Here is a 15,726-nt window from a genome sequence, read left to right as displayed (position 1 = left end):
AACTCAACAACAGTAGTAAGTATGAATGGTGAAAAGTGACATTACCTTGTTAGTTTAAAAATGACAGAGTTAAGCCCCATGAAGACACTTTGAAATCCATAAAATCCAATCTAAATTATTCAGTAACAATTTTAAATTTAAAAAATTAAATATTTTAAATAAAAAATACTATTAATGACAAAAATACTTCTAAAATAATTTAAACACCAATTTAAGTCTTTCACAATTAGGGCATTACCATGGCATTATGGTCATGAGAAAAGCTCTTTGTAATTGTGAAACTATTAATACTCTTAACATTTAATAATCATTTTATCTAAACTCTAAAATAAAAAAGTGTAGATACAGATAACATGATGATGAAACTGATGCTAATTCTGCAGTATTAAATAAAGGTCAGAGAAAATAAGAAATTTCTCTTTTCTTTTAAAAAACAGTCATTAAAACTTAGTTCTATTTCTTCTATTGCATCACCTAAGAATATAGATTTAATTACAATAAACCACAAAGATCTTACAGACAGCTCAATTGTAGAAGTACAAATACTACTATAGTATGATTCTAATGACTAGCTGTTGTACTATTTATAACAAATGACTGTTTAAGCAACTAATTTGGGGGATGGTTTGTTATACAGCAAAGCTAACTGATACAGTATTAGTACCAGGAAAAGACTCTTCCATGAATTATACATTGCACTGATTAAGATTTATTTGGGAGTAAACTCTCATTTGAACACATCACATTTTCTAAGAATTTCTTGATTCAGTTCTTATCCACAGTTCTGTGGTATCTGCTTCAAGTTTAGTTAACTTTTATGATAAAATGGCCATCTTTTCCAAACCAGGAGAACTCAGTGTAGCATACTGGAAACAATATTGAACATGGAGTCAGGAAATCGGAGTTGTAACTGCAGTTAAATTAAACATGGACAATTCATTTTGATTTCTGCTGATATAACTTTTCTCATGTATAAAATAAAGATATCAGAGTAGAAATAAACCCATAATACAAATAAAATGAGGGGTTAGTGAATTTTTCTTCTTCCTCCTCTCCATTCTCCTCATAAATCACTTAGTGTTACTTGACTCTGCTTATCTTTAATGCCTACTCCTTATACGACTGTTTTCAAAATTTAATTTTCATACCAAAATGAAACAGGATAATAAACAAAAATAGTTAATGTCTCTTTCCAGGTGGCGCTAGTGGTAAAGAATTTGTCTGCCAGTGCATGAGATTTAAGAGACGCAGGCTTGATCCCTGGGTTGGGACAATCCCCTGAAGAAGGAAATGGCAACCCACTCTAGTGCTCTTGCCAGCATAACCCCATGGACAGCGGAACCTGGCAGGATACAGTCCACAGGGCCACAAAGAGTCGGACACAACTGAAGCAACTTAGCATGCACACAGTTAACAACATAAATATGAAAAGGATAACATTTTTAAGCTCTGTCCTTGGTTGGATCACATAGGTAGTCAGGGTGCCCTGAACAGAACCAGATGGTGTAAGTCCAAATTGTGCAGCTCTGCCATGGACACTTTTTCTTCTCAACCTCTGAACTGGAATTGAATATTCTTACCCAGCCACTTAAAAAGAGTTTTGCTAAAGTGCTAATGTGATAAATATTCACATGAAGCATGCTCAGAGATGAGCATGTCCATTGTGTAGCCAGACACTGAAGGTTGTGAAGAAGTTTCCCCAGTGCTATGTGTGAATGTAGCGTGTGAGCAGGGACAGAGTAGGGTTGGAATGTGCAGATGCTACTGATCAGTGTGGGGCCACACATGACCTAATGACCAGACAGGTGTGAGTTTCATATTCTTGAAGACATACAGGCCTATTAACAGGAGGTTTTGGATGCCAGTACTCCTGAGGTTGCTTAAACTCTGTTTAGTAGAGTGGGACTTGTGTTCTTCTTTACTAAATCACATTCCATTACTGAAATGCTCCATATCCAGTTCCCTTACCAGCAATTTGGGTGAAGATCAGTCAGTCAGAGGTGCCACAGAGACTGCTTCACGGGACTCACATGGAGCCTTTGGGGTGCCTCTCTGAAACAGGAACCCGTGGGAAAGCAACATCTAAGAAATTGTGGGTGAATGAGGTATTCTCCCCACTTGAGATGCCAAATGGGCTGTTAGCCTCACTGCCAAGAAGTATCAGACAGTATCCATCCTAAAGGTAACCAAATGCACATCAAGGCCTTGATATATATGCATGACTCATAAGACATAGAACAGAAAAGTTAGAAAATAATTCTACATCCTGATTTCTGTCAAGAGCTTGGGTTAAGACTGAATTGAGTTAATAATGCATAAAGTTTCCTATTATTTAATTAAGAACAAAATAGAATATCTAAGATGTTCTTAAACAAAACAAGGCAATAATGTGAAGAAGCAGATATCTATTTCCCTCAATTCCAGATACTGTCGCAAATGCTTATTTGTTAAGAGCTAAAGCTGTCTATACTTACTAACAGAAAATTAGTAATAATTTAGGTAGAAATGACATGCAGTGTCTAAATGACAAACAAAAAAAACAAAAAGAAATGTTATTTATGAAGAAAAGATGTGGTATATAAAAACAGCATTGTTAAGATTTCCAGAGGCACAGTTAAGCAAGTTACCACCATTCAGAAAAAGTTGTAATTCAAGTAATTCTTTTCATTTTATTAAAATGATTTCAAATCAACAGAAATCTTATGGAAAACAAAACTGCAATTACAGTCACACCCACTATGAGTTATAATTTAAGAATTCTTAAATAGTGGCTGCTTTTCTTAGCTTTGAATATTCTACCACTTAGAAATTCATCTCCATGAATACCCATTAGTAATGGTATCATGTAAAAAAAGGATTCACATCCTAGTTTGAGGTCCTAGTTTAGGGAAAGGTCTACAGTTATTCTACATTAAAAAAAGACACTTCAGGGACTTTCCTGAAGGTCAGAGGTTAAGACTCTTGTGCTTCCAATGCAGGGGATTGACCAGTTTGATCCCTGGTCAGTGAACTAAGATTCCACATCTCATAATGTGGCCAAGAAAAATAAAAACAGCAAAAAAAAAAAAAATGACTTTTTAGGATGAACCATGGGGTTCTGTTTTACTACTTACTAAGGTAACAGAACAGGACTGTTTTAGGATCCATCACGATTCAGTGTATTCTTTATACTAATGCTAAATCCTTGAAGGGCTGGTTAGAAACAGTGGTGTCAGAACGAACAGAGAAGTACAAGAAATATTCTAAATGAACAGATAACAATGAAGAGAGTTAGAGAAAGAAACACTGGATGGTAACATTTATTCTTCTAAAGAACATATGTAAATTACGTACTGTTTATCGACCAAATTTATAAATGTCTTCATGTCATTACTGCCTTTCTATTTCAAAATTTCTATAGACTGATCAAAGTTTCACTTATTTTCCCTGAAATATATTTTCCAAGAGTTGTCATAATTTTAATGAAAAAAAAAAAAAAACTCATTAAAGGAAAATAGTTTGAACATAGGTGGTTTATGGTTCTCATACCACAGAATCTTTCTATTATCTGAAAAAGATAAATCATAAAGAAAAAAAAGACAACTTCTGTTGGAAAGCACTAAGACAAAATAGAAAGCAAAAGCTGGGGAGCAAGGGGGAAGAAGAGAAAAATGCAGAATTTCTAGAGAAAGCCACAAAAGACAGTAGCTATACTGCAGATCAAGGAGGTGTAGAAAGTGAGTTGATGGTTCTAGGGCCCTGCAGGAACTGCTCTGGGGTCCCTGAATTATGGTGGGAGTAAGCCAAGATACCCGGGTTCCATCCTTGAGTTGGGAAGATCCCCTGGAGAAGGAAATGGCAACCTACTCCAGTATTCTTGCCTGGAGAATCCCATGGACAGAGGAGCCTGGTGGGCTACAGTCCATGGGATCACAAAGAATCAGACACGACTGAGCGACTGAGACTTCCACTTTCAAGCGAAGACAACATGACAGCTGCTGCACAGCTTTCACCCTGATGGAGACAGAGTCACTGTGCTCTACTTTATTCAGGAGGATAAAGCATTCCTACACATGTTGTAAGAAATTATTCAAGAAAAGAAGAGATTCTAAGCAGAATAAGAGAGAAGGAGAAAGAAAGAGATTCAGAAGGATTATTTACATAAAAACTGTATTCAAGGAGTTAATTGGATCCAGAAAGAGGGCAATTCTATACAGACCCAATCTAGAAGAGAAGCTTCAGATCTTGATCGGTGCTATTCAACAGAGTATTAACTTAAGACAAAAACATAACTTATACATGTAAGTTTTTCTAGTAGCCATATTTAAGAGTAAAAAGAGATGAAATTTTAAAAAATATTTTATTTAATGTAATATATCAACATACAACTATTTCAAGCGAAAACATAAAAAAATACTGAGATAATTTACTTTTTATTTTCACACAAGTCTTTGGAATCCTAGACACAGCACATCTCAGCCCACATCTGCCACATTTCAAGCACTTAACAGTTAAAAGTGGCAAGTAATTACCTTATTGGACAGCACAGGGTCCAATTATAGGGTCCAGATACCCTATAATTTTTTGTCTTTAAAAATTAAGTAATTTTACTCAGGTCTATCTTGATGATGTGCATTTGGGTTATACTTTTCATATACACACTGTACTATTTTAATTTACAGTTTCTAGGTTTTATATCTATTTTGTATCTGTTTTAAAACTAGTTTCAGGAAATTTCTCTTGAATTACTGTTTCTGGTATTTACTCCATTTCCTTGTTTTGTTTCCCAGGACTCTTATTTGCAGGCTAAACTACCTTTGCCCATCTTCAGTATTTATCATTTAATCAAAAATATTTTTTCCCTTTCAATTCTTCAATTTTTATTGGAGTATAGTTTTGTATGAAGGTCAAGAAGTAACAGTTAGAATCAGACATGGAACAAGAGACTGGTTCAAAACTGGGAAAGGAGTACATCAAGGCTGTATATTGTCACTCTGATTATTTAACTTTTATGCAGAGTATATCATGCGCAATGCTGGAATGAATGAAGCACAAGCTGGAATCAAGATTGCCAGGAGAAATATCAATAACTTCAGATATGAACATGACACAAACCTAATAGCAGAAAGTGAAGAGGAACTAAAGAGCCTCTTGATGAAGGTGAAAGAGGAGAGTGAAAAAGCTGGCTTAAAACTCAACATTTAAAAAACTAAGATCATGGCATCCAGTCCCATCACTTCATGGCAAATAGATAGGGAAACAATGAAAACAGTGAGAGACTTCATTTTCTTGGACTTCAAAATCACTGCAGTCAGTGACTGTAGTCATGAAATTAAAAGATCCTTGTTCCTTAGAATAAAAGCTATGACGAACCTGTCTGTGTGTTAGTCACTCAGTCGTCTCTGACTCTTTGTGACCCTATGCATTGTAGCCTGACAGGCTCCTCTGCCCATGGGATTTTCCAGGCAAGAATACTAGAGTGGGTTGCCATTTACTTCCCCAAAGGATCTTTCCAACCAAGGGCATGAACCTGGGTCCCCTACCTGTAGGCAGATTCTTTACTGTCTGAGCCACCAGGGAAGCCCTAAATATTAATATACTCCTTGGAAAAAAAGCTATGACAAACCTAGACAGCACATTAAAGGAGCACAGACATCATTTTGCCAACAAAGGTCTGCATAGTCAAAGCTATGGTTTTTCCAGTAGTCATGTACCGACGTGAGAGTTAGACCATAAAGAAGGCTGAGAGCCCAAGAATTGATGCTTTCTCATTATGGTGCTGGAGAAGACTCTTGAGAGTCCCTTGGACTGCAAGAAGATCAAACCAGTCAATCCTAAAGTAAATCAACCCTGAATATTCATTGGAAGGATTGATGCTGAAGCTGAAGCTCCAATACTTTGGCCACCTGATGCAAAGAGCCAACTCACTGGAAAAGACCCTGATGCTGGGAAAGATTGAAGGCAGGAGGAGAAGGGGCTGACAGAGGATGAGATGGTTGGATGGCATCACCAACTCAACGGATGTGAATCTGAGCAAATTCTGGGAGATAGTGAAAGACAGGAAACCCTGGCATGTTGCAGTCCACGGGGTCGCAAAGAGTAAGACACAACTGAGCAACTGAACAACAGTTGCTTTGCACTGTTGTGTCAGTTTCTGCTGTACAGGTGAGTCAGCTACATATATACACACACACTCTCTTTTTTGGATTTCCTTCCCACTTAAGTCACCACAGAGTACTGAGTAGAGCTCCCTGAACTATACGGTAGGTTCTCATTAGTTATTTTATACACACTCCTTATTTGTGATTAAAATCTTTCTCCTCTTCCATTTCTCTTACAGTACTATCTTTGCATCTATTTGCTCCCATGTTCCTTCCAGTTTAACCTTTATTTCTGAAATAATTTTTTAATTTATAAGTATTTTCTGAGTTCTGTCACCTCATTTGAAATTTAATTCTGATTTCTGGTGTTCTTCCATGTCTTCTGTAACTTCTTTCAACTATCTTGTAGCTTGTTATGAAACAGTAAATTACAGTTGTGATCTATTTTGTGGGTGTTTCTGTCTGGTATGCTTTCTTTGCTAAGGATGTTATTCTGTTCCTTATTAATTTTTTTCTTAAACCTTAGCAGAGGATTTGAGCTTTGTACTTTTTCAGTGCTTGTTTTTAGATAAAATCAGTCACTGATCTCTTGGGAGAAGGCAGGAACTGGGGTAACTCTTCTAACCTTGAAGAGTTCCCTCATTCAGAGTTTTCATGTAGTTTTAAAAAGTGGTTCCTTGCTTTCTGGCTCTGTCCCCTCCCGGCTTTCATCTGGACTTTCTCTTTCTTTTAGGGCTTCCCAGATGGCCCAAAGGTAAAGAATCTGCCTGCCAATGCAGGAGATGCAAGAGATGAGGGTTCGATCCCAGGATTGGGAAGATCCCCTGGAGGACGAATGTCAACCCACTCCTGTTTTCTTGCCTGGAGAATTCCATGGACAGAGGAGCCTGGCAGGCTCCAGTCCATGGGGTCAAAAGAGTCAGACATGACTAAGCACAATGGCATAATCTCTCTTTCATTTCTTCTTGCTCATATTGCTTGGGATTTATCCTCCTGCATAAAGCCAGCCCTGGCAGGAAGCACTGGCCGCTCAACTGTGAGAACTCTGTGGGCTGCCCAGCTGTCTGAACTCTTCAGCCTAACTGCAGGACTTCACCCAGACCTCTCAGATGGCCTGGGGTCTCTTCTAGAAAACACCCACTGGCTGTTTTGGCATTCTCTTGGGGTTCTCTTTAGAAGCCCCCTTGCTCCCTCTGCCATCTCTCACACCAATTCTGGAACCGCAGTGGTTCCTGTGGCTGTTGGTGGGTTTTGTCATTTGCATGCATGTTGGCATTCCTAGGGCTACCTTGCTGTAAATATTGTCTATGGGTTTTTGGTTGTATGATCAAGTTGTTCCATTTTTCTGGGAGAACTCAGGAGGATGGAAAAATTATGCAGCCACAACTACATCTTCCTAGAATCCTCCAAGCACAAAATGTTAATGTATTAGGGTTAGATATCAACTTGATATAAGCCAGGGCCAGGATTATAGTCACAAACACATACTATCATTAGGCCATCAACAGTGCACATGCTGTAAGTTTCTGAATGACTGCGTCTGATTGAAATAAAAATGAATAAGACAGAGACTTCTTGTATCTTGAGTTTTATATCTGAGGGTTATCAATAACTTAATTCAATAAGGAATTACTGAGCACAAGAAGATACTCTTCTAGAAACATCAGGAAGATGAGTTTGCCTCTGACTTAAAAGAGACTGTGAGTCTAGAAGCTGAAGAAATAATTAAAATTCCATGTGTTATGCAAGAATGGAAATAGGTGTAAAGCAACAAAGAGTACAGAGCAGGACAATTTATTCCCAGAGGGGAGGAGATGGGCATGGAAACAATAGCAATTATCATGACTCTATATGCCTGTTTAGGGCAGAAATGGTGGTTATACGTGAGAGAACAACATTTCATTAAATGTTCATTCCAAAAATTTTCATGAAAAAAACTTCATTTAAAAAAATATTAAAAACTAATGTGTATTAGATTGTCAAAAATAAAAATCAAGATTTTATTTGGGTCTGGATAAAAAGACCATCCTCCAAATAATTCACAGCTAGTTTATCTCAATATCATTGTCTTCAACCCTAAAGAATAATAAATAGTCTTATTATGTGTACCTATGAGCTGTCTTATGAGATGTATTAACCTTTTCAGAATAATTTAGTAAATCCTTATTTATATCTTTCCCCCCATTGTCTTTCAATTGACTTTATGAAACACGAATGTTTTAGTCTTCTGACTACTAAAAGAAACTACTGTTGTTCTCTCTCACTAACAAAATAGAATAGTCATATTAATAATAGCTTCCATTTAATGAACATTGCTGACAAGCAGGATGCTGAATATATTACAAACATGATCTTTTTTCACCATGATAACTTTATACTTATCTTAAAAGGGACTTGAAGCTCAGGGATGATAAGTAACTTGACTAAGGTCACTTAAGTAGAAGGCAATAAAAGCAGGAATTTGAACTCTTACTTTCCCCAGATATAAGTCCCACTAGAAAACATAAACAAGCCCACAGAGGTGCTAAGGGCAAAAGTGCACCATGTTAGCTGGAACGGGAAAAGTGAGGGGTCTGACAATTGCTGCCACTTCTGCTGCATGCGGCTAGGGTGCTGAGCCCTTCTCTGGCATTTTCTGTGCACTGAAGCACAGAGAACATGTGCTGGCTTTTATTTTGGGTTCTTGATTTCTCTTTGCTGGTGCAAAATGCCCATTAGCATGACCTAGAAGGATTCGGGATCTTCACTGAAACTAAATAAAGTGATATCCTATAATTTTATTTAAAGCTTTTTTTTTTTTTTTTAATGTGGACTCTACAGTCTTTATTGACTTTGTTACAATATTGCTTCTGTTCTACACTTTGGTTTTTTGGCCGCAAGGCATGTGAGATCTTAGCTCCCTGACCAGGGATTGAACCCACAGCCCCTGCATTGGAAGGTGAAGTCTTGTCTTTATTGACTTTGTTACAATATTGCTTCTGTTCTACACTTTGGTTTTTTGGCCGCAAGGCATGTGAGATCTTAGCTCCCTGACCAGGGATTGAACCCACAGCCCCTGCATTGGAAGGTGAAGTCTTAACCACTGGACCACCGGGGACATACCTTTCTATAAATTTTGGTTTCTATGATTCTTCAAAAAAGAAAGAAAATTTTAAGCAATTTATCAATAAGAACAATTATCTTCCATTGTCTTATATTCACATATGAAAAGCATCAAGGTCCCTTTATGATAGTTCCTTATTCCCAAGAGACTCTGACTCTTTAGTCACCAGATACTAGTATTTCATAACTGGATACAATGTCCACAGACTCTGAGAAATTTGGACACTCTGTCAATGTGACCACTGATTCAAGAAAATATATTTGGAAATCACATTTCAACATCCTCAGGATTGATATGAAGCTGATGCACTAAAGCAAAAGTGACTTTACTATGCTTTATGTCAGCAAGTTACAGACAAGGTATAATACAGGGGAGTGAAACAGAAGGAAATGGCTAAAGGACAAAATTACTAAAACATCCAAATCAGGAACCAATATTACACATAGGTCAAAGCCATTTAAGACAAGTTAAGCCTTCAATTTAATTTCATATTTTCGAATCAATATTCAGTACACACTGTGATCACTGTGATCAAAGCTAAGCAGATGTGATTATCTCATATACTAAACTCCAGAACTCACAAAGAAACACCAATGCTGAGTGATTTAATGAGAAGCTGACCACACACTACTTACACCATAGACCAGGGGATGTTCGAAGAACTTGGGTCAAAAGGTTCAAACCAAATAGTTATACTTTAAGTTGTAAAAGGGCTATTTTCAAAACAAACAAAAATAAGTGTTGGTACAGATGTGGAGAAAGTTGGTTGAAATGCAAAGTGTAAAACCATTATGAAAAAGAGTATGGAGTTTCCTCAAAAAAAGTTTCAGATAGAACCACCATATGTTCCAGCATTGTCCTTCTGGGTATCAATCCCAAAGAACTGAAATCAGGATCTTGAAGAGACATTAGCACTCCCATGATCATAGCAGCACTATTTACAACAGTCAAGATATGGAATCAACCCAATGTCTATCCACAGAGCAATGCTTAAAGATGGAATACCATTCAGCCTCAAAAAAAGAGAGAATTTTGCAACAACATGCAACACCGTGGATGAACTCTGAGGATATTATGCTAAGTGATATAAGCCAGTCACAGAAAGACAAATATTACATGATTCCACTTGTATGAGGTACCTAAAATAGTCAAAATCACAGAATCAAAGAGGAAAGTGGTGGTTGCAAGGGCTAGGGAGAGGAAATGGGGAGTTGCTGATCAACAGACATAAAGTTGCAGTTAAGCAAGATGAATTAAGTTTGAGATCTGCTGTACAACATTATACGCATCAGCAATGACAATGCATCATACCCTTAAAAAATTTGTTAAGACAGTAGATCTCATGCAAAGTGTTTTTACCATAACAAAATAAAAAAATTCAGAGACCTAACCACCTGCACCCCCACAAAAGTTTCCAAAACTACCTTGATGCACCAACTAAACTTATGTCGAACACTAGGAAAGCGCACATAAGAGCTTTTCCTCTTTTTCAAAGGGCTGCAAGAATCACATCCCAGTCTGGATGTGATTCCCTTTCCTCAGAAACAATTTTGACAGCCATGCAAGGCAGCTAGGTTCTAGAGTTCTCTGAGAAAATAATGAAGGGCTGTCAGTCCCAGAATGCAATAAGGGGATATAACATTTCTGCTTTCTAAATGAGACACTTCACTGAAGCCAAATAAAACAAAAACAAATGTACTGCATTTCCATTTTATCAGGCTATTTGAAGAACAGGTAAGCAGACATCCTCACTGGCATATTTAAAGAGTCTTCATAGAATTTCTACCCCATGGTTTGTATCTGAGTGCCCAGAGCAAACTGCTTTTCATCAGTTACTCTGGCTGCAAATGAGGGCAGGGGTTAGGCGGAAGACATGCAGGGAAGAACGCACGGCACAGTAGTTAGAGGCAACAGCTTTGAAACTAGGCTTATCTGGGTTCAGATGCTGCCTTCTCTGCTTTTGAAGTCATCATCTTAAGCAGGTTACTCGATCCCTCTGAACCTCAGCCTCTTTACCTGTACAATGGTGTAATAACCCCTCCACTGGAATCATCATGAAGATTAAATGAAATTCTGTTTGTAATGCATGCAGCATGTGCCTGGTGGTGGGGATTATAAAATGAACAAAATACGCTTCTTATTTCAGGTGCTTCAGATTTCTTACCACTCCTTACTGTAAAGAAAATTTATTCATTCTACTTGCAACAAACATTTGAGCCTCCAGCACTGAGAGAGAAGAAGAGGGGGAATGGACAGAGGAACAGACAAGTAATAAAACAAGCACAATAAAACCTTAATTGCAGAATCGAGGAGGTGAGTAAATAGGAACCCACAGTGAAATTCTTTACTTTTTGTATGTTTAATAATTGTCATAATAAACTGTTGGGAAAAAATTAAAGCAGAAGAGAAGAATTAATAGACAGAATCGAACTAAATTCTAAGAGAACAGAAAACCACACAGAGTTAAACCCGTAAGCAAAACACCCTGAACTATCCTGATTCCTGCTGAGACTGTGACATGGAGATAACCCTTGTTACTCTCATGCTCAGAACTGTCCCACTGCTGGAACCTGTGTGTCTGGGTCAGAACGCTAACAGGTGGCTGGAGACAGAGACAGTTAGATCTAAGAAGGGTATTAATTTCACAGCTCTCTTATTTCATGCAAAAAGCCCTTCAATTTCCAAATCACCGTTTCCCCAATCAAGAGGCTGCAAATAGAACAATGTACTAAACAGAGCCACAGCATATAGTCAACTAAAGATATGGACTCTGTTTAATTAAAGTGAAAAAATGTCCCTTGCTTTTCTCCTCCCTATCTTCCTGGCTCCTCTCATTCTACATAGCTTCCCATATAGATTTTCCCTTATTATTTTTTTGAAACAAATTTCCACACGAGATCAAGACTAGGGAGTTAATCGTTAATTCCTTGCATGTAAATTATCTGCCCCTGACAGGAGATGCCCCCCAAATGAGACATCAATATTGGATCCATTTCCCAAAAACATAATATCAGCTCCCAATTATCATTCCATTAGGACCAAGGATGACTTTGGTGAAAAGTTTCATCTCTGTGTCTAAATCTCAATGAGAATCAGGACAGTTCAGGGTGTTTGTGCTTAAGTATCTAGCCCAGTATGGTTTTCTGCTCTGTTAGAATTCAGTTTGATTATAATCTACTAATTCTTCTGTACTGAATATTTTCCCCCAACATTTTATTATGAAAAGTACCAGAGGGTTAGGGAGTCCCATGACAAGACAACCAAGTTAAGTTAAAATAAGTAAAGCAGTCATGGACCACAACATATTTTATTTTTAACAATGTAATATGGAAGAATAAATGACATCTAAAAAGTCTTAAGTAATCTTATGTCTTCATGGGTTCAAGACTGGCCAGTAAGCTTCATATTTACTCTCAATATTGTCTTTCACTTACAAGAATACATTAATATCTTATTGAGAGGAATAACTTCTACATTGTTTTTGAGATTCTGCCTTGTAAGGAAGTGCTATAAACATCTGGCTTCTAAGGAATGTACAGCCACAGACATTTCTTCCATCTCAATGCCATTTTCACCTCATTTAGTAAAGAACAGTGGCTTATAATGTCTAGGGCTAAAGCAAATTGTAATCCAAACCCACTAATATTTCTCTTTTCCTTTATCCTAGTCAAGGACTCTTATCCAAACCACTTTGCCTCCTGCTGTGGAAATGGTTTATATTCTTAAAGGTCTGCTCTCAAGAGGGGAAAAAAATGGTACTTAACCACTAACCATAGTAGTAAAATGTCTGTAATGTGATATTGTTGGTACCCGCAGACGGTCTATTTCACGGAAATTGTAGTACAGATGAACTACACTTTAATAATGTGATCCCAGGGCTGTAGCTATTAGCAGTTGATGAGCTGGGATGAAAGTCTACACAGTGATGATAACCACTGTGGTTCAGTGAGCATCTACTGTATGCCACGGAGTGTGTTGCAGACTTTCCTTACATCACACCTAATTCTCCCAGCCATCTGGAATGGTAGGTCTCATCATCTCCATTTTATTTCTTTTTATTTTTTACTAAAAAAAAATTTCTTTTGGCCACACCATGAGGCACATGGGATCTATTTTCCAGACCATGGACAGAACCTGTGCCCCCTGCAGTGGAAGTCTGGGCCACTACAGAAGTCCCTAATCTCCATTTTGCAAGTGAAGGAAGTCTAGCTCAGGGACATTAAAGTACTTATCAAGATCAGACAGGAATTGGCAAACTGCCTGGCCTCCTTGCTTGGTCATTCTATGGGGTTAGAGTCTATCCATTTTAATGGCACGGCAATAAGATCTTGGGTGAGTTATTTCCCACCATGAGCCTCAGTTTTTTTCATCTATAGAATAAGACGACTACTACCTGACCTTCAAAGGGCTGCTGTGGTGGTAAAGTGGACTAAAGCAGGTAGTACATAGCACAATACCCCATACCTAGTGCTTGAGCAATAACACCAAGTAAGGAGAAAAGATGGCACTGCTACATTTTCATGCCTTCCAGGCAATCTTTACATCCTAAAATTCCCACAGTTATTGCCCTTTTCTATCTACCTGCATTTAAAATATTCTAATACTTATCTCTCGGGACACAGCATTGAGACTTTCAGGTTTTTCACTGGTGGGCACAGGAGAGACAGAACAGGAGAAAGACTGAAATAACTATCTTTATCTTCTAGTTCTGCCTTTTTATCAGGTTACTCAGTTTTTCTCAGTACCATTATATTCTGCATACACCTATACTGTCCATACCCCAAGTAATCCAAACTGTGAATTTATATATTCATTTATCCTTCTAAGGCAAACAACAACTACAATGATCAAAACCCTACCATCAATCTATGACTTCAAGTATAAAATATTTAAATGTTACATATTAGCCAGGTGGGAATATCTTTGTTTGTAGAAATACAGTCTTGTGCAAATGATTTAGCTCAGCTTCTCCCTGTTTATGACAACCCATCAAATGTATATTCCTCCTCTCCCATCCAAATGGGTAAACAAACTATTTACCTGACACATAACATGGCAAACCTTTTTTTTTTTTTTTTTGCCACAAAACTGTCTTCTGTTGTTCAGTACTAAATAATACAAAAAGAGTTTTTATTCTATTTGTTTAATTGACAAATATCAGTCAGTTTTCACTTTTTCTGTATGAATAACTTTGGCACTAGGTCATAAAACTTATATACGTAGCAGCATAGCCCCCTTGGCATACTTTTCCTGCATACTTGTTTCCCAGAGTCTGATTTATCCAACCTAATATTGCTTTCTACCTACCATGTGTCATGCATGGTGCCAGATCCCTGAGAAACAAACACTAAGCAAAAACAGGAGGTTACAGTCTGATGGAAGAGACAGAAATGCACCACATAATCACATGATCACTGCAACTCAAACAACATTCAGAAAGGGAAATGCTACATGTCCATCCCAGGGGGATGTGACCTGCTGAGGGATGGCCAGTGGGCTTGCCCAGGAAAGCAACATTTGAGCTGAGGTTTAATTAAAGGTGATAAGGGATCCATAAGCAAAAGGAGGCAAGACAAACATTCTAGAGAGATGGGAAGAAGCACAGAAGCAGCATGGGTGGGTGGAAGAAAGCCAGTGTGGCTGGAACACAGAGACCAAAGAGACACTTGTTGTGAGCTGAAGTTAGGAAGGCAAGTGAGTGCCAGTGCAGATCCCCATGGTCGACTTAAGGAGTCTCACCTTTATCTAAGAACACTGGGAGGGTACTGAAGAGTGGTGACACTGTCTGATCTGTATTTTGACTGCAGTGGGGGGACTAGCACACAGTAATTCATGGTGGAAAGAGATGAACCAGTTAAGGGTCTGCTGCAGTGATCCAGACAAAAGACCATGGCAGCTTGGACCAGACCAGTGATGAAGAAAGTAAATATTTAGAAGGCATAAGGAATCAGGACCAAGTGTGAGTCCTGTGTTATGAGCTGTGCACAGACTCTTGGAATCTTCACAAACAACCTATGGGATGCATATTCTTTTCTGCATTTCATAGATGAGAATATTGAGGCACATGGACATCTGTCCAAAGTGTAGGTAATTTAAATAATAGAACCAGAACCCCAAACCCATGTTTATTTAACGTCAAAGCCAACTACAAAATTATTGTTAAAAACTTGAAATAGAGTTAGGACAAAAGGTCTCTACAGCCAAGTTTCAAAACTCAAAAGCTTCTTGATTTATTTCATCAAGGTGCCAATGGTGAGCTCTGAAGAACATGGCCTTAGGTACTCCCCTCGTAACATGGATTCTCTTTTGAAGGTTTACACCACAGAAGGCATACCTATTTCAACATATCGACTTGGCAAGTCCCTCATTTCATTGGCGTGCCGTTCCTTCACGGAGCATATCTAGAAAGGAAAGCCAAAGGTCATTTTTATTCAGGTGATAGAAAACTCTTCATCACATCTCATTCACTATATGGTACTTTGCTAAACTAGCCATGTAGCACTGAAGACAGGATGCACACATCCTACCCTATGACTTAAGTGA

At 38.0% G+C, this 15,726-nt stretch overlaps 1 protein-coding gene across 1 annotated transcript in view; it reads right to left on the bottom strand.

Annotated features, from left to right (window-relative positions):
* VPS41 (VPS41 subunit of HOPS complex) overlaps nucleotides 1-15,726 on the bottom strand; it is a 194,578-nt gene that overhangs the window by 47,648 nt on the left and 131,204 nt on the right. Inside the window, exon 10 of the mRNA XM_019958983.2 lies at nucleotides 15,518-15,584. Within this exon, the coding sequence (XP_019814542.1) occupies nucleotides 15,518-15,584 (67 nt within the window). The remainder of the gene's footprint in view (nucleotides 1-15,517; nucleotides 15,585-15,726) is intronic.

Source organism: Bos indicus, chromosome 4, assembly GCF_029378745.1.
Source record: "Bos indicus isolate NIAB-ARS_2022 breed Sahiwal x Tharparkar chromosome 4, NIAB-ARS_B.indTharparkar_mat_pri_1.0, whole genome shotgun sequence".
Lineage (NCBI taxonomy): Eukaryota > Metazoa > Chordata > Mammalia > Artiodactyla > Bovidae > Bos > Bos indicus.
This window is presented reverse-complemented; position numbering and strand designations above follow the sequence as displayed.